Source organism: Solanum pennellii, chromosome 1 (genome assembly GCF_001406875.1).
Source record: "Solanum pennellii chromosome 1, SPENNV200".
Taxonomy (NCBI): domain Eukaryota; kingdom Viridiplantae; phylum Streptophyta; class Magnoliopsida; order Solanales; family Solanaceae; genus Solanum; species Solanum pennellii.
Window position 1 is genome coordinate 107,436,904 of NC_028637.1, and position 18,666 is coordinate 107,455,569.

The following is an 18,666-nucleotide window of genomic DNA, read 5'->3' on the forward strand; positions in this document are numbered from 1 at the left end:
TGTTCAAATTCAAATCTGTTTCCAAGCTGTGGAATACCCTTTTTCTTCATCCTCATCTCGCCTTCCTTCACTATCGAAATTCAGAATATTGTTCAAACTTGGATGATCTCACAGGCACTTTGAAGGATTTCGAAAACGAGGAGAGAGAGGAAGTAGAGTTTAGCATTAGTACTACGAGTAGTCAAGGCTTATATCTCAAGAAATTTACTAGCATTCATGATTCGAGATACCGCATTGAATGTTCTATATTACGACAAACGATTGATATCCCCAATCCACTACATCCTAGTTTATGCATCGCCTTGGATTTCGTCTTCGATAGCCTAGCTGTCAAGTTGGTTTCTGTTCATCAACATGGTTATGAAATCCTCTCTCTTCGAATTGGGAGGGATAAAACTAGTTATTGTTGGCGAGATGTGAAGCTGTGTCCTGAAAACAACAAGAGGAGGAACGGAAGAATTCAGGTTTTCTTTAGAAAGGGAGTTGCTTATTGCATTTGGTATATTGATGATGATATGGAAATTGATGTTTTGGATATGGTTAATGAGACCTACATTGGTCATACTACTTTGCCTAGAGGAGGTTTCTTCGCCCGCCCTAGTCTCATGGATTGGAATGGCCAGCTCTCGTTCGTTGAACAAGTAAAAGATGAGCTCCGTGTTTTGGTATTAAATGATTACAGAAAGTTGAGATGGGATGAAACAACACGGATCATCAAGCTGAATTTCTTGAAGGAGGAGTACAACTCTGTTTTGTTCTACATGAAGCAGGACAAGAAATCTTTCTGCTCCTATGACATGAGTACGGGAATTCAGAATACTAGTGTATTGTCAGGGTTGATCGAGTCCTCTGAAGATGTCATGGATGTGATAGTGATGATGATGTTCTTCAAGTCTGGGGGGTTTTTCAATTAGTTAAGGAAAAAAGAAAAGTCTAATGTTACGTTTTATATGTTGAGTCTGTATTTTGTGTTGAGTCTAAGGTGTTTGACATGTTGGTTTGGATCAGTAATTGATCATTATCAGTGTTTTAAACGACTTTTTTGGAACTCGCTTTGGGGAGGGACTCTAGCAAAACGTCTCAAGACTTAAGTTTGGGACATGTTGATTTGGATCAGTAATTGATCATAATTCGACTGTACACCCTAAAGCACGCCCAATGTTCAACGCTCGGGACTCGCCTAACAGATCTTACACAAATTATGTGTTAAAATCTTTAATGAACATTGTTGACCCTCATAATTCTTGAATAAATGAATTATACACACATTTTTACTCTATAAAGATAACAAGATTGAGAGTAACATAAACGACAAATGTAGTATCCAATATTTACTATTTGGTAACACTATGAAGTAATTATATATTACGTAACATTTCTCTTAAAAATATGTAGCGAAATTTTACTTGTTCACTTATCATTGGTCTTCATGGTTTTGTCATATATCTCAAAATTATCATATTTTATTTAATTATTTGAAAGTAATTTTATTTTTATTCATGAAAGAGTGATGTTTATACTATAATACTTGTAAGTTTATTGATTATTTTATTTTAGGGCTTTGGTAGGACGGGAAGAAAATTGTATAGTATGACATATATATTTTTTTAGAAATAATGATTCTTTTATTATTAGAAAGTTAAGATTTTAGATTATTTATAGGGAAAATTGTATATAATAGCAAACTAATAACCTAAATTAAATGGAATAGCTAGGGTTTGATTTAATTGTGCTCCATAGCAAACATTAGCTAAAATTTGCCAGCGTCTCTCTCCCAAAAATCTCGCTCGCCACTCTCCATTCTCGCTCGCCTCTCTCGCTTTATACACAGAAGTGTATAATTCTGTTTCTGTTTTGTATAAAGCGAGAGAAAATTGTATATACACATGCAAAAATGTATATCTTCGTGTTATACACTATAATTATACAATTTACAAACATTTTACTTCAAATATTGCAGAGAAAAAAGCCAACGAATTATACAATTGCAGTGAAATACAATTTTCTCTAGCTTTATACAACAGAAGTGTATATATTGTGTTTCTGTTTTTGTATAAAACTAGAAAAACATATATCTTCTTGCTATACACTTATAATTATGCAATATACATACATTTTAATTCGATTCAACTGTATGCAAAACAAATTATACAATTGCAGCGAAATAGGCCAGCGAATTATACAATTGTATATGTATAGCAAATTATACAGTTTTATGTTTGCTATGGAGCGCAATTATGCAAAGTTTGCTATAGCATACAAATATGAATTTTTTGTTTGCTATATGTGAAAGTTGCCCTTATTTATACTTGTATAGTCATGTTTTATTCTTATTGGTGTAATGATAATTCTCAAATAGTAATTATGATTCTTTTTTTCTTTATTATCGATTATCAATACTTATTGCAAATAAAAATCAAAATATAATTTCTATATATTATAGGTTTTTAATAAAAATTAATATGCAAAATCATTGAAAGAAAATTAATTAGTAATAAAACTATAAAATTGAATATACATGAGAGTACACTCTGTAGATCCATGAGACTTCGCCCCGTATCTCGGGGTTACGCCTAGCCCCATACTGTATAAAACGCCTTACCTCACACCCCCTTCTTTTAAAACACCGATCATAATCACAAACAAATTAAATTAATCAGTTTTACATTACTAGAATCAAATATAAAAATATATATTTAGTTATGCATTTCATTGTTATGGGTGTCGATTCATATATTTATCTGTTTTAATTTGTTGGGTTCCGTTTAGTAATGAGTTTAAGAAATTTTAATTATTTTGAACTATTTTATAGATTAATTTGATGATAAATAAATAACGATATCTAATTTATGTCTTAATTTTCTTCTTTTTTTCCCTAAAAAATGGTGAAACACCTAAACAATTTATTTATTTTGAGATATACAAAATATAAAATTCATTAAGAATACGAAAAAGGATTCCATTAAACATTCAAACTTCCAACATGCAAACAAAGTAGTGGACAACCCAAGCCAGGTTAATTGAAGGGGTAAAATGAAATTATTTGTCATTTATCGATTTAAAATTCACAGCTTCAACGAAAAGCTTGATATAATAATATAAATTCACAAAATTCATGTTGAGATTTTCAAGCTTTTAGCAGAACTAGAAATGGTGTGGTACTAGTTTTTATTATTATTTTTTAGAAAGGCTAGCATCGAAGTCATAATACTCCCGAATATATAAAACTTCAATTAGTATGATAATAAAATTAAATTAGTATAATAATAATAATAATATAATACTTTTAAAATTAGATACCAAAATTATAGTATCAAAACTTTCAAAAACCATAAACCATATCAGGTCAGTTTAACTCCTCAAACTAAAAGAGGAGTTGTTAAAAAAAAACAATTAACAAGGAATTTTCGAGTTTCTACCCAAAGACGAAAAAAAAGAGAAGGTGCTCAGTGGATTAAGAATGGATAGATATATTGTCCTCAGCAATAATCAGATTAACGAGATTATACAACAACCTCATCATCACACCTCAAATTGAAATTAAGAGATCCTGCTGAAAAAAATAAGTCAAAGCTGTAAACAATTTGTCAATATGAAATAACTTCATTTCGAGTACTGGGGTTAAATGATATTTTTGCTACCCAAATTAATTCAATTTCAATATAGATATCGAACATCAAATCCAAAAAAGAGAAAATTCCCAGATGGCTGGAAAACTAAAACTAAAATAAAATTTAAAAATAAAGCAAAGAAGGTGCTCAGGAGTAAGAATGGATAGAGAGATTTTCCTCAGCTATTATCAGATTAACGAGATTATTCAATAACCTCATCATCGCACCTTTTTCTTAATCACAAGAAAGAAAAATACAAACAGAAGGAAGAGAAAATGTAAAGTTAAAAGAGAGAGCTATGAAACTGAGAGATTAGGGTTTCTGACGAAATTTATAGAAGATGGCGGCGGGTGTTAATATGGAAAAGATGGGCTTTTAAATTTGATAAGCCCATTATATGCTTGGACCCGAACGACCGGAAAGCCCTCATTTGCACTTTGTTGGTCTGTCTGTTGATGCAAATATCTTTTTGAATAAATGTCTTATTATCATTATTTCTTATTAGTTTTATAAATTTTTAAAATTTAGTATTTTCACGCATCATATTAATATATCAGTGTATTAAATTAATGTATCTTGCGCATCAAATTAATATATCTCGTGCATCAGATTAATGTATCATGTATAAAATATACATCAGATTAGTGTATCATGTATAAAATGTAATGTATCTTACTTAGCGATTAATGTATTTCACGCATCAAATTAATGTATCAATGCTTATATATTGTATCAATTTGAGGAATTTCTGTAATTATAAACTATAAGAGACGAATAATAATTTTCCTTAAAAGTATGTGATTTATGTCCTTTTAAGTTTATAATGTATGTTATGTCCATGTCTTAAAAAATGGTATTTATATCCTGCTAGTACTAATTTAATTTCAAAAAAGAAATAAATAAAGACTAATCTATTTGAAAAATAAATACCAAACTTATTTAAAGCATAATTCATGGCAATTAAATACTGATTTACAATCATATTTTATTTTTTAGAGCTGCATTCGTCTATAATTTTAGAAGTTAGCAAATATAGATTTGATTTGAATATTTATTTATTTATTTCTCAAAAGAATTTTTTAATCATGAAAACATCTACAAAATTAAAAGAATTAAAAAATACAAGAAAGATTATTTACGATTAAGTTATCAAAAGAATGAAATTTGTGATAGTCTAGTACTAAAATATATATGAAAGAAAAAATGATGAACAAAATGAATTGATCCATCTAGGGTTGTCAATGATCCGTTCGATCAATTATTATTATTATTATTATTATTATGTAATTCATATCTTAATTTGTTGATTTTTTTTTATATAATCAGAATTACACTTTAATTTAAACCCGTTTCGATGGTGTAGGTTGGTTTTTGGTACCGGTTGGCTCAAATTATTATTAACAAACACTAACTTCAAATTTAAGCTTCAAACTACGTGATAGTTATGGGCCTTATAATTAAGCAATCACAACACAAGTAAAACGTTAACGTGTCTGCTGATTTGGTTGATAAAAATAATAAAATGTTCCATAGTATCTCTGTTCCAACTCTATCACATAAAATATTATTGAGGACTATGCATGCTCCGCCCTTAAAGGAGATTGGTTAACCAGTTTTATTGAATATCACAATTATATATATAAGTATATATATATAGCTTAAGGGATGTTTCAACGATCAAATTGAGTAAAATGGACTTCACCAATTAGCAATATCTCGAAATATCATCCTTCTTCTCAATCGACTACTCAATTAGACCCAACATATGCAACTAGTAGCGGAGGTATAGAATTTTCACCAACGAGGTTCAAACTCTCGAAGTGTAGCTAAAGGAAAAAGGGGATTCGGATGAGCCCCGTGACTGCAAACTGGCTTCGCCCCTGTTTGCAATCATTTTATCTTGTTAATTGGTTGCAACCTAGGCTAAGACCTAATTTCACATGGTATCAGAGCAGGGCACAGGGCCCGTCTCACCCGATGTTGAGATCCCGAAATCAAAATTGCTCACGCACAGATGCTAAGCATTGGGCGTGAGGTGGGGTGTTAAAGAATGACAAAAGTCCCATATCGATGGTTAATGAAATGGGTGAACTCCTTTTAAGGTTTGGGCAATCTCTTTCCTTTGAGCTAGCTACGTCAACCCATATTGAATTGAATTCATGTTCCATGATTAATGTGAATGGTGAACAACTTAGACCTTAATCAATCTGCAAATTAAAAAGTAAGCCACCAATACTTTGACACTAATTCTCGGCTGCCGGCGTTCATTAAGGAAGAAACCTTCTTTATAAAGCTTAACAATGTTTCTGCTTTTTAATCACCTTTACTTTACTTAATTAATTTACTATTCTCTGGCACCCCCATCGAGACCGCTGTTTAATTACTTGAAATATTAATTTGCACATGGATGCTACTTCATTCATAATTCAATTTCATCTTATATTAATTCTATTCATTTGTTGTAATACGTCAACTAATTTAGCCATGGCTGCAAACAACTCTAGTACAAATTTTTCCACAGCCATTCTAATTAGAGTGGACCAATCAGGCCAGGGAGATTTTAAGAAAATTCAAGATGCTATTGATGCTGTTCCATCGAATAATACTGAATTATTCTTCATTTGGGTTAAGCCAGGGACTTACAGGTTCGTGGTTATCTTGTATTTTTTAACCGAGCAGATGCTAGAGTTTTAATTAGATGTTATTCAGAATCCAATAGTCGAACTTCTCTATAATTACATTTAACTATGACGATCAAAGAATTGATTTTCATGTTATGTTATATACAGAATATGTTCATGATCTAGCAGCCAAAAAACTATCGAGACAGAGGATGTTACATTAATTTAAGTTGTTTTTTTTCTAAAATTTAAAATGCATAAACTTAATATTGTTACAATGGGTAATCTGGCCTTGATTTTTTTCAAAGTTATTAGTTCCATTTTTATGTGCAATTCAGACATTAATTATTATTAAGTGAACAGTTATTATTTTTTAAATCTATTTTGCATGGATTTATCAGAGAGAAGATTGTGGTACCTGCTGATAAGCCATTCATCACGTTGAGTGGAACAGAGGCTTCTAACACAATAATTACATCTAGTGAAGGTGGAGATATAACTGAATCTCCTACACTCACTGTATTAGCCTCCGATTTTGTTGCAAGATATTTAACAATACAGGTAAATAATTAATGCTCACTATGTATTTGTAACTTCGTTTCAATTTATTTATCTGATTATGACGTTGTTTATCATGTAGAATTTATTCGGAACGAGTGGCAAAGCCGTGGCACTAAAGGTTAAAGGAGATAGAGGTGCATTCTATAGTTGTAAAATTCAATCGTATCAAGACACTTTGTTAGACGATAGTGGTAGGCATTATTACAACAATTGTTACATTGAAGGGGCCGTTGATTTTATTTTCGGTAGCGCAGCTTCTCTATATGAAGTAAGTTCTCACAATTCAACAATATATGAAAAAAAATTACATTATCACATGTTAATAATATTGACATACTAGTTAAAATGAATGATGTATAAATATGCATATAACTTAAACGCTCGTCAATAAGTTGAGAGTATATTTGTAGAAGTAATAATGTATTTGCAAAATTTGGCAGAGGTGTCATATTCATTCAGTTGCAGCAGGGGCAATCACAGCTCAAGGCAGAGAGACCCCTTTAGAAAATTCAGGATTTACATTTTTAGGTTGCAAGATAACAGGTACAGGAGGGAACACTTCACTAGGAAGACCATGGGGTTCATATTCTAGGGTTGTTTTTGCCTACACATTTATGGCTAATATCATACAGCCAGAGGGATGGAATGACTGGGGAGATTCTACCAAGCAAAGGTAAATTAAAGATTATTTCAATTCAATAAGCAAAAAGGCCTATGACAAACCACATTATCCATCTTTGCTTATAATTTTAAATCTGTGACAGCACTTCGTACTATGGTGAATACAAGTGTTATGGACCGGGTGCTAATAGATCAAAAAGGGTGGTTTGGTCACGTAGCTTATCGAACGAGGACGCTGCGCCATTTCTGACCAAGAATATGATTGGTGGGCGAAATTGGTTAAGGCCCGCCCCGACCCATTTCAAAAGATCAGGCTCAACAAATATTGTTACTTCTACTGGAGAAAATTGAAATCGAAGTTATTTTAATTTAGCGCCACTAATTAATTATTTGTAATTTATTGAGATTGTATTAGAAATATTATAAGCAAATGAAACCAATGATATAACTGAAAACAACTATTTTGTTATCCAGGCAGGTGTGCTAGAGTAAGAAGAAAAATCTTGATCAAATTCAATATATACTATACTCCAATCTCCAAATGTGATGTATCATTTTCAATCTATTTTACATAGAAGCAGTTGATGAGCATAAATTCATCACATAGCCGTATTATGTCTATAAGAGAACAGATATCTGTCCATCGCCATCAGAGAAGGAACAGAAGCACATAATGAAAAGTGATAGAGAGCCCCAAAGACCCTGAATTCAAAATAGAATTGCAATAAGGCATATCAACAAGAAAATCAGCACCAACGCGCCAATCCAACAAGCCCAAGTCCTCGTTCTCTTCATTCGATTAGCACGATCTAACTCCTTCATCCCACCATTCACATATCCACCAGCATTAACCACATTTTGCTCAATATTGTTCATTTGATCACCTTGTGTCTCAACCATAACAGCCATATCAAGAAACACTTGGTGCAGCTCAACCAAGCTTTTCTGTATCTCTTTCACAGCTTCATGTCTATCCTGGTTCTCCACCACCCCCTTTTCAAAAACCCTTTCTTGCATCATCTTTTCAATCGCCTCCTCGCTCGGTTCCTCCCCGTTGGCATTACTATACTGTTTTCTTAAGCCTTCTTTGTGTTCTGCTACAATATTTTCCCTTAAGCACTGAAAATCATTCATCATATCCCTCAGTTTAATTCTCAAACCATTAGTCACTGAAATCCTCGTTCGATCAACGGGACTTCCTGACACGCCACGATTGTCAAGATTGGATTTATCTAGCAATTCAAGTCTTGTTTTGATCATTTTCGCCTTTCTAAGAACAGTAATAATGTCAGAGTTAATCTGATCTCTAAGTCCTTGAAGAATTTTGGCACTCGGGGCTGATTTGGTTTTTCGATTAAGGTCTTGAAGATTGACAAGAAGATTGTTAATCTCTTCCATATCAGACTTAATTACAGCAACTTCTTCAAAGAATTTTGAGAGGTTTCTTTCATCAGTAGGGTCGAGTTGACCCATCTCAATATCAGGCCCTGCTTCAACATCCATCATAGCCTGTTTCTTCAATTCCACATAACTTAAGAATGATTTCGTCATCAGGTCATTCATCTTTACGACAATTCTGAAAAACACCCATATACAGAAAACAGAGACACACATCAAATTCTATTCCATTCTTGAAATCATTTTTGAAAAATCCCAATCTTGTGATTGCAGTAACAAATTTTCCCAAGAAAATAGTTGGTGTCGGCTATATGATTATTCAAGAACTCAGATAGAGAAAAAACGAAAAAGACATCAAATCATGAAATCAATTCAAAATTACTAGAAATTCCTAAAGAATTCATCGCAATACTCGACAGATAACAAGCCCTGAACACAGCCTTAAAATCTACTTGAACCCATAAAAAGAATCAACAGAGCAAGAAAATTAAAGCCATAAAAGATTAGAGGATGGAAAAAAGAAGGGTACCTTGAAGAATTGTTGAGACGCTCTCGGTTACTCTGTTTGTGAATTTGCAGAGAAAATGAGAATTGTGAAGTGAAGAAATTGGAGGTTAAATGAGTGAATAGCTATATGATGGACTTTAAAAGGGACGTTTATTTCAAATTCGAAGAAATATAGCCGTTATATTTGTAACGTAATTAGGCTATTAGCCTACAATAAAGTTACATTTTTTTTTTTATAGAAATACGATAAATTACATGGCATAGACAAAAAAAAAAGAGACAATTATATGTTAAAATTGGATTACTTTTCATTAAAAGTTTATCCTTTTTTGTTTGGTGAATGATCTTTATCTTAATCAAAATTGTAAATATTATCTTAAAATTATAAATATTATCTATTACAGCGACGATAAGAATCAAAAAAAAAGAAGAGTTAATTCCGTTTACCATGTTTATTTCATTATATGATAATTATTATTTCATATGCTCACTATATTTTTGCCAACAGAAAATGTAAATAATAAAAAATAACATACGATCTACTTAATATATTCATTATGATATTTAAATAATTATTTTTATAGATTTTTTAAAAAAATTCAATTTTAGATAACATCGTATCAAATTCAACTCACATATCATATATTAAAGTTATGAGGCCAAAAAAGATATGGTTTTCGTCTTGTTAATTTGCTCAAATTTTACATTTGGTCGTTATCACACTCGATGAGGGAAATAATATTTTCCACTCACTAGTACTTATTTTGTGAAAGTTGCCCACCCTAACTTTGAAATTGCACCATCAATAGAAGTAAATTCTATTAACTTATATATGGACAAAAAAAAATTAATATTGATTAGGGGGAGAAAAAAAATTTCAGTATTTTGTTAACCTTTTTATATTTAGTTGATGAAAATAATTTTTTATTTACTTGTCAAATAGTTTTTTTAAAAATTACTTATTTTTCTCCGTAGCTTTTCCTCGTATGTGAATATTAGATCCTTTTTTGTTGAAGAATACTTAACATCATATGAAGAGGGAATAATACATTCCCTTGACCAATTCTGGAAAATAGTAAGCTATTAATTTTATTCCCAAAAAATATGGGGAAAAAAAAGTAAATATACCACGCATGAATATATATAGTAATCTCTCAGATTAATTTTTTAACTATTTCAAAATTAGCTTATAGTAATAAAATTATTAAATGAGATAAAATAATTTTATGAGCTGTTTTTGACTATCTCATCCGACTTTTCTAAAAAAAAAATTCCCCTTAAACCAATTTATTAACTATTGAACTTTTCAATGAAAATGGAAACTTCAAAGCCATTGACCAAAACGGCTGGTGTTTACAGATCGAAACGCTACTTAGCCGATCTGACGGAGTCTTGAAAGTAAAAACTGATGAAGGCAGATTTCAGTTTGAAAAATTTGGGTAAAACCCCAACGCCTTTCTTCAATGGGCGATGGTTCACTGCTTTTGCTTCAATCTTGATCTTGTCTGTTTCTGGTGGCACTTACTTATTTGGTCTTTACTCACAACATGTCAAATCTTCATTGGGTTATGATCAAACAACCTTAAATCTGTTATCTTTCTTTAAGGATGTGGGTGCCAATGTAGGAATCATTGCTGGTTTAATCAATGAAGTTTGCCCACCATGGGTTGTTCTTCTAATTGGGTCATTAATGAATTTTTCTGGGTACATTTACTTATGGTTAGCAGTCAACGGTGATGAATTAGTCAAACCCCAGGTTTGGCAAATGTGTTTATGTTTAATGATTGGTGCAAATTCTCAAACTTTTACTAATACTGGTGCTTTAGTAACTTGTGTTAAAAATTTCCCAGAAAGTAGGGGAATTGTGATTGGATTGTTAAAGGGTTTTGTTGGTTTAAGTGGTGCAATTATAACACAATTGTTTCATGCTATTTATGGGAATAATGGGAAATCTTTAGTGTTGTTAATTGCTTGGCTTCCACCATTTGTTTGTTGTACTTTGCTTAGGTATGTTAGGGTTTTGAAAGGCGTTAATCGTCAAGAAAATGAGGTGAAGATTTTTTATCAGCTTCTTTATATATCACTTGGTCTTGCTGGATTTCTGTTAATGGTCACCATTTTGCAAAATAGGGTAGCTTTCACTTTAGTTGAATATAGATTGAGTTCTTGTGTCATGTTGCTTTTGTTGTTTGCACCTATTGTTGTTGTAATCAGAGAAGAATTGAGAATTGGGAAGAATAGGAAACAAGTTTTAGATGATTTTACGCCGTTGAAAGGACTTGAGCAAGGGAAGTTACCTTCAAGAAGTCAGGGGAAAGAAGTTTTATGGTTCAAGAATGTGTTTAAGCCACCGGAGAGAGGTGAAGATTATACGATTTTGCAAGCACTTTTGAGCATTGACATGTTGATTTTGTTTATTACTACTATCTTTGGAGCGGGTGGTACGTTGACTGCTATTGATAACATAGGTCAAATTGGTAAGGCGTTAGGATATCCTAATACGAGTATTGCAACATTTACTTCACTAGTGAGTATATGGGGTTATCTTGGAAGAGTAGTCTCTGGCTTTGTCTCTGAGATTTTCTTGACAAAGTATAAAGTACCTCGTCCGTTGATGCTTACCTTTGTGCTCCTTTTATCTTGCTTTGGCCATATTCTTATTGCAATGGGTGTTCCAAGTCTTCTTGATGTTGCATTGGCTATTCTTGGGTTTTGCTTTGGAGCTATGGCACCTTTGATATTTTCCATCATATCAGAACTTTTTGGCCTAAAACACTATGCTACACTGCTCAACTTTGGCGGAGCAGCCAGTCCAATTGGAGCTTATGTATTCAATGTTAGATTGGTTGGTCATTTTTATGACAAGGAAGCTTTGAGGCAAATGGCAGCTTTGGGACTTTATAGGAAGCCAGGGGATCATTTAACATGCATCGGTATCGAGTGTTACAGGTCTTCTTTTCTGATAATTGCTGCAGCAAGTTTTGTAGGGTGCATTATATCATACATTTTGGTACTTAGAACAAGAAAGTTCTATAAAGGCGATATTTACAAGAAGTTCAGAGAGCAAGAGTAAGCTGTGCGATAGTTCAGTCTGCCACACATTTTGTAACATGCTATGGTTTATATCTAATAGTTCGAGTCCTAATGATCGATTATAGGAGATACTCGTATTATATATGAACCCATGTTATACGGTAACACATTATACGTATATCAGAAAAAAATAGAATGGTATGTTGACAAATACATAGGATTCTTGGCTCATGATATTCTCTGTTGGAGTTTGGCGGGTATAAGGTTCTTGTATTGGATTACTTCTGGGTGGATTTTTGAAAAGAAACCTTTTGCTTAACCACATTTTAACTTCTTTACTTCTCTTTTGCAATATCTCCTATGTTTCATGTAATTCCTTCTTCTTCTTTTTTTAACTATCTATTAAGTATATCTATCTTCACAAGGTAGAGCAAGATTACGTATACACCACTTGCCCTAGATTCACTTGTGGGATTGCACTGGATATGTTGTTATTTTAACAATCTCTGAAGTCTTACTTGTGTTTTACTTTTCTTTTCATCCTTGTTTTATCTCGAGACACTAAGAAGGATTCTATTATGATATAGAAGTTTGGCTTGAAACAGTAGTTCACATTCCCATTTTGCAAAAGAAGAAACGGCCTTCAGGCTGAGCCGGAGAAAGAACGCACGCCAGATTTGCATGAAACGACATTGACATTTAAGAATTCATATAATCGATCTCAACCTTACTTTGAATGCCTCGACATGAGAAATATGAGCGATGAACCCACTTCACAAAATACTTCTTCTAATACTGCACAAGTTGAATAGCTCAGTTGATCACAATTGCATCTTGGACTTGTAGTCATAGTATTCCTCTTTATAATTTCTAAATGTTGTGTCATTGTGTTTTTTATACTTTGTTTATCATATTATTTTACTATATATATATATATATTGTTCCTCCTTTGCTTAATCATGCTTTCGATAATATTTTGCCATGGCTTCTTCACCTCTACCTTGACAACATCTACCTTCACTGTACTCTCCAAAACCCAACTTGTAAAATTACACTACAAAAGACCCTGCTCCAACCTCCACATACGAAGCTTCTTTTGCAAACAAAGCAATAACTCTGGTTCTATACGTCCCAAAATTAGATTTATATGATTATCAGCAAACTGGAAGGAAGACAATTAAAGAACTACTACATTTGTTTCCCCGTTTTTCGTGTCAGAGATTAATGTAAGTACAAATCACATTTAACTAAAATATGCAGCAATCAATCCATCTTGTTTTCTGTTTTTTCCTACTACACTTTCTCCTGCGTTTGGCAAAAGCTCAGTCGGCTCTTGGGCTGCTGCCACTTGCTGATGGCCTTTTCCCGGAATATTTCTGTTGCAATAACAAAAGAAATCATGTTCAACATCTCAAAATGAGACCACGATGTACTAGTTGAGATATAAAACTACTCAATAGCTACTGAGGTTACCTGCTTTCCAAGGTTGAAAGGAATGTATCTGTATTTAATCATGTGTGTAATTTGTCGCCTCATGGTAAGAACAAATAGAACAATCCAGTAGCACAACAATATAGGCCAGAAAACAGGAACATCAAATAGGGAGAAGAAAGTCATGACAAATGCCACACAGAAAGCCTTTGTTATGGCATACCTGAAAGAAACATGGGGGGCAAAAGAAAGAGAGAAATAATAAATATTGCTGCTACAACCAAAAGGTTCAAAAAATTACTTTTTCTTTAACCAGGTTCAAGAAAACACTTAAATGCCTAAAACATGCATAAAAACTCTGCCAACTATATAACAAAAGATACAGGGCCAACTAAGTCACTTAAGCATAGCACTGCATTTATTTAGCTTTCTGGCATTAACACTATCAAGCAACTACCTCAATACAAACTGGTTGGCGTTGCTATTTTCTTAAAACTGACAGGGGTTGGATATATGAATAATTTATATCCATTCCGCTCTAATCAGGCCTTTCTGGAAACACCCTACTGAAAGAAAAAGAAATCTTCCACCTTTGTTCAATTCCTGTTTCTCACAGGCAAAACATTAGCCAGCACAAGATATTAAATGCAAATCATGCAAAAATACAGCAGTGTTTCACAACAATAAATTCATGTAGACAAGGAAATAAATGATCCACCGTGCTAATTTTGAGGTGGTGGAAGACCCTGTAAAGTCCATGGGACAGAAGAAATCAAAGTAATTAGAAAAAGACTAAAAACAAGCAAGCACCAAAAGGAAAAAACAGATGTCAGGCTGTCAGAGCCTTGGGTATATATTGCTTTGGAAGGGTATCAGTAACCAAATTTGGCAACCTCCTAATTCCTGAAGGGCCCAAAACTCTTATGGGACAGATCCATCGGGGATCACATAAGCCGCCAATGCAACTTATGAAGTGAAAATTGGACATAATATCCAAGTCCATCTGTGCAGGTCAAATGCATCTTAGATGCTATGATTTATGAGAACTTTGAAGTAAGATCCAGTGTAACAGGTAAAGAAAAGGAAAAGATTCCTGTAAACAGAACCATAACATATGTTAACGAGGTACAACTTCCTCTTCCTTTTTTTTTTATGATGACAAGGGAAACCCGCAACCGCTACTCTTTGGGTGCGCACAGGGTAAAACTTCCTTTTTTTAATCTCAATGTTAACGAAGTACATAATGCTGAAGATCTAGGCAACATTTAGAAATAGCTGAATCTATGGTCATGCGGCTGGTTCAAGGTATAAAGTTAATGTTAGTGCAGCCAAGACAAATATTAAACATAGAATGGCAACATAAGTATAGGAGTGACTGTTGTATGACAAAAGGTAAATTAGCTTGGAAAATTCGTCCAGATTTCAAATATACACAGCAAGGAGGTTCTTCTGCATCAATTCCTACTTCCAAAGTTCACCAAGAGAGCTAAGACCAATGCAAACGTTTAACTATGAGACAAGGCAAACTGAGTCTATTCTGATACAATATAATATACAATGTTCAGGTGACAAACCCTTTGTCCGAGAATTAAGCAATGCAAAAACCATAAAGCAGGAATTATTACCAGAACTTGAACTCTGGGAGGCGACGTATGAAAGGCTTGAATTCATCTGAACCTTTAGTTGGTAACATAGGTCCATCCGAAGGTTCCAGCTCAGGGTCAACAAGAGGTGACAGGAAACCAATCAGCAAATTAAGAATGTAGATGCCCAATCCATAGGTAACAACATAGAATCCTTGAACATAATAAACCCGCAGAGCATAAAGCAATGCTAAGACAAAAGTTCCAATCCACCTATATGTAGCATGTGGAGTAGTTTTATCTAAATAGTATTGGAAAAGTTTTGAAAGTTCATGCCTCCGCTGGTTCAATGCTGTAGCCGCTGAGGCACCATCACCTCCAACACCCTCCATAGAAACTCAACTTCACAACCCTAGAAGTGCCACATATAAATGTAACAAGATCAACATTCAACACAAGAAAGACATTGTCAACTGAGTACACTACTTGCTCAAGTTAATAAATAGAAGAATTTAAGACTTCAGATTCTACTAATGCTTAGATCATGAGGAGATTAACACTAATGAAAAAACTGATTGCTTAGACCACCCACCATAATATCAATCATTGACAAATGAATGACAATACCACCTTCAACTATCAGACCTTTAAAAAATCAACTAGAGCAACCAAAACTTTATCGCAAAGAGACGGGATAAAAGAGAAAGCATATTTTTCCCGGCCAATGGTACTTGAAAACAAGGCTACAACAAAAAAGAAGTTCGCAATCTCATCATCGAAATCCTCTCAAATTAGGCAAGATTGAGTGAGTGATTCACTTATTTAAGAATTAAAACAAACTCAATGAAGAAGCTGGTTCAACTTCAGTCCTCCAGCTGGTTCAATTTCTTTGAGGGGAAAAAGAAATTATACAAGTCATCCCAATATAAGATATAATTCAACAGTATCATACAATAAACTATTTTTTTATCAAGTCAACTGTGTAGCTACAATCAAACAAAACAAAATAAATGGGTGTAGGATACTCATAATTTAACTCTATTATACAATAAACTAGTTTTTTAGCAAGTCAACAATGTAGCTAGAATTAGAAGAAAACAAAATAAATGGGGAATTGATTTTCATTTCAATGTTTTGTACACTATGACCTATCGTAATCCATCAATTTAACAATCTAAAATTCTCCATTAATGCCCTGCTCATTTTGGTCCAATAGAACCCAGCAGTAAACGTAAACACTCCAAATCACGCAATGAAAAGAAGTCTTAACACAATTTATTTCTCCTAATCTTAAAGATTCCGATACCATTTTTGAACCAAATCAAACTTCGAATTGAACCGACCCACCTTATAATACTTAATCGATACCCTAAAATTAAATCCATTTGGCTAAATAACTCATTTTAGTTCTTCTAATCTTAAAGATGCATCATCCACCCATGAATAAACAGGAATCTCTGTGTTAGAAACAACAATAAGAATCAGATCTAAAACAAAAATCACATAAACATGTAGGGATTAGGGTTAGATTAACATTGAAATTACGGATTACCTTTCAGTGAGTGAAGAGATATAGAGGGTTGAATAGAGAGGGAAGAGAAAAATAAGATCGGATCTGTGGCTCTTAATGGCTACCGACGAGTGAAGAAATTTCTATCAATTGACAATTCTCCCCTTTCCATTTTGCCCTAAATAAATAAACAACATTTTCTATTTATCCGCTTATAATTTGTTAATTAATTGTAGTTTCCTTGGATTTTCAATTTAATAACTCTTAATTACTAATTGATATACTATTTTATCATTTTAATCTTATTTATTATAAAAGTGAAGAATTATAAATTTATTTACACTCACTCTATTATAATTCTTGGTCTTATTCTTAGATTTTTCATTTACGGGAAGTATTTTTCTTGATTTCTCATTAAGTAGGTATGTCTAGTGTCACAATAAATACTACTCCATCAATTATCCATTCTATTTATGAACTTTCTACACCAACAAGAAATTATTTAATCACAATTTAAATTTTATAAATTTTAAATGAGAGATTTATTTTATGAGTCATAAAGCTTGTCGCACTAGATTTGCGTAGTGCGGGTTATCTCTCTTATGTAGTTTGCGAGCTATTGTATAGGAGCAATGTTTTACCCTGTGCGCACCCAAAAGGATAGCAGTTGCGGATTTCCTTTGTCGTTAAAAAAAAAATTGGCACAACCCTTGGGTAAACTACAAAAGAAAACGTTTTCTTTTGCGTAGGGAAAATTACATAAATATACTAAAATAAAAAAATATTTACTATTTATAGCAATGATATCTTTTTTTCACTTGATCATTTTTAATTCATTTATAATACAAGTTTAATACATATTACAAAGAATAATTTATCATTCATATATAATACAAGTTTTAATGATGGATAATACATTTATCACACATTTTAATATACTTATGATACAATGTGTCAAATTTTTACCATACAAACATAATATATTTCAAAAAACAATTATAATTCATATATATTGCATACATAATTCACTCTTAATTCATATTGCAGATTTAACATAGTATTGTTATAAATGATAATAAATAAAAAATATTACTAAAATCAATAGTTATTTATTAAAATGTACTAATTTACATAATTTTTCCAAGAAAATTAACAAAGTAATCCAACACATAAAAGAGGGTCGAGATCTTCTCAAAAGAGACCCGGCCCATTTTTATTTAAAGGATCAGAGCCCAACGAGAGACCTGAACTTCCTAGTTCGCATTGAAAACAAAATTGGGCCCTAGTTGAATTTGAACTGGACCAACGTAAAGCAAATTGAGTAAACATTATGAATAATTACCAGCCAATATTCTTTAGATGAACTAATTTATGAAATATATACATGTACCTATATTCTACATGGAATAAGAATACTTACACTTAATATATATAACGTGTATATTTCGATCATTTTGTGTATATATTGTAAATTTATTGATGGTACTTAACAAATTAGTAAGTTTGACGATATTTTAACATGACATTTCGCGTTTGGAAAAACAACTATGAGAGATTTTGCTCAAATATACAAAACTTATAGACACATTACACATGTGATTGCCATTGTTTTATATGTATGAGCTGGTTACGTTAAATATGAACACGTCAGAAAACATTCTATTTATAAATAGGTGGATATTGAATATTAATCTTCTAAGAAATAATTTATTCAGAAATGAATTAAATTAAAATAGCCAAAAAACATTGTATGCTACATATAAAACAAGCAAAAAAAAAAGGTATGGAAA

General features: G+C 32.5%; 4 protein-coding genes and 2 non-coding genes across 6 annotated transcripts; 2 read left to right on the plus strand and 4 right to left on the minus strand.

The window, feature by feature from the left end:
* Positions 1-3,444: 3,444 nt before the first annotated feature.
* LOC114075808 lies at positions 3,445-3,527 on the minus strand. The gene has a single exon (XR_003576197.1). It is a non-coding gene; the product is annotated as a small nucleolar RNA U30 (small nucleolar RNA).
* A 229-nt stretch (positions 3,528-3,756) lies between these two features.
* Positions 3,757-3,837, minus strand: LOC114075807. The gene has a single exon (XR_003576196.1). It is a non-coding gene; the product is annotated as a small nucleolar RNA U30 (small nucleolar RNA).
* Positions 3,838-6,014: 2,177 nt separating this feature from the next.
* Positions 6,015-7,795, plus strand: LOC107030828 (putative pectinesterase 11). The gene is made up of 5 exons (XM_015232069.2): positions 6,015-6,256; positions 6,634-6,793; positions 6,873-7,061; positions 7,234-7,466; positions 7,558-7,795. Exons 1-5 carry the CDS (start codon positions 6,015-6,017, stop codon positions 7,763-7,765), a joined length of 1,032 nt encoding a protein of 343 aa, XP_015087555.1. The 3' UTR covers positions 7,766-7,795.
* Positions 7,796-7,903: 108 nt separating this feature from the next.
* Positions 7,904-9,465, minus strand: LOC107015462 (syntaxin-112-like). Its single transcript, XM_015215739.2, has 2 exons — positions 9,342-9,465; positions 7,904-8,990 (listed from the first exon to the last, which is right to left on the minus strand). Exon 2 carries the CDS (start codon positions 8,975-8,977, stop codon positions 8,123-8,125), a length of 855 nt encoding a protein of 284 aa, XP_015071225.1. The 5' UTR covers positions 8,978-8,990; positions 9,342-9,465; the 3' UTR covers positions 7,904-8,122.
* A 1,117-nt stretch (positions 9,466-10,582) lies between these two features.
* Positions 10,583-12,690, plus strand: LOC107014358. Its single transcript, XM_015214235.2, has one exon. It carries the CDS (start codon positions 10,728-10,730, stop codon positions 12,390-12,392), a length of 1,665 nt encoding a protein of 554 aa, XP_015069721.1. The 5' UTR covers positions 10,583-10,727; the 3' UTR covers positions 12,393-12,690.
* Positions 12,691-13,475: 785 nt separating this feature from the next.
* LOC107008073 (protein RER1B) lies at positions 13,476-17,067 on the minus strand. The gene is made up of 4 exons (XM_015206979.2): positions 16,919-17,067; positions 15,409-15,778; positions 13,826-14,006; positions 13,476-13,728 (listed from the first exon to the last, which is right to left on the minus strand). Exons 2-4 carry the CDS (start codon positions 15,756-15,758, stop codon positions 13,675-13,677), a joined length of 585 nt encoding a protein of 194 aa, XP_015062465.1. The 5' UTR covers positions 15,759-15,778; positions 16,919-17,067; the 3' UTR covers positions 13,476-13,674.
* Between the last annotated feature and the right edge of the window lie 1,599 nt (positions 17,068-18,666).

Excerpts from the sequence above, each read along its gene's own strand:
- LOC107030828 (XM_015232069.2), top strand. The coding sequence starts at position 6,015 with ATGGATGCTACTTCATTCATAATTCAATTTCATCTTATATTAATTCTA. Across the intron at positions 6,794-6,872 it reads CAAGATATTTAACAATACAG|AATTTATTCGGAACGAGTGG; the intron begins GTAAATAATTAA and ends TTTATCATGTAG. Across the intron at positions 7,467-7,557 it reads GGAGATTCTACCAAGCAAAG|CACTTCGTACTATGGTGAAT; the intron begins GTAAATTAAAGA and ends AATCTGTGACAG.
- LOC107008073 (XM_015206979.2), bottom strand. The coding sequence starts at position 15,758 with ATGGAGGGTGTTGGAGGTGATGGTGCCTCAGCGGCTACAGCATTGAAC. Across the intron at positions 14,007-15,408 it reads CTCCCAGAGTTCAAGTTCTG|GTATGCCATAACAAAGGCTT; the intron begins GTAATAATTCCT and ends TGTTTCTTTCAG. Across the intron at positions 13,729-13,825 it reads CTTTCAACCTTGGAAAGCAG|AAATATTCCGGGAAAAGGCC; the intron begins GTAACCTCAGTA and ends TTATTGCAACAG.
- LOC107015462 (XM_015215739.2), bottom strand. The coding sequence starts at position 8,977 with ATGAATGACCTGATGACGAAATCATTCTTAAGTTATGTGGAATTGAAG.
- LOC107014358 (XM_015214235.2), top strand. The coding sequence starts at position 10,728 with ATGAAGGCAGATTTCAGTTTGAAAAATTTGGGTAAAACCCCAACGCCT.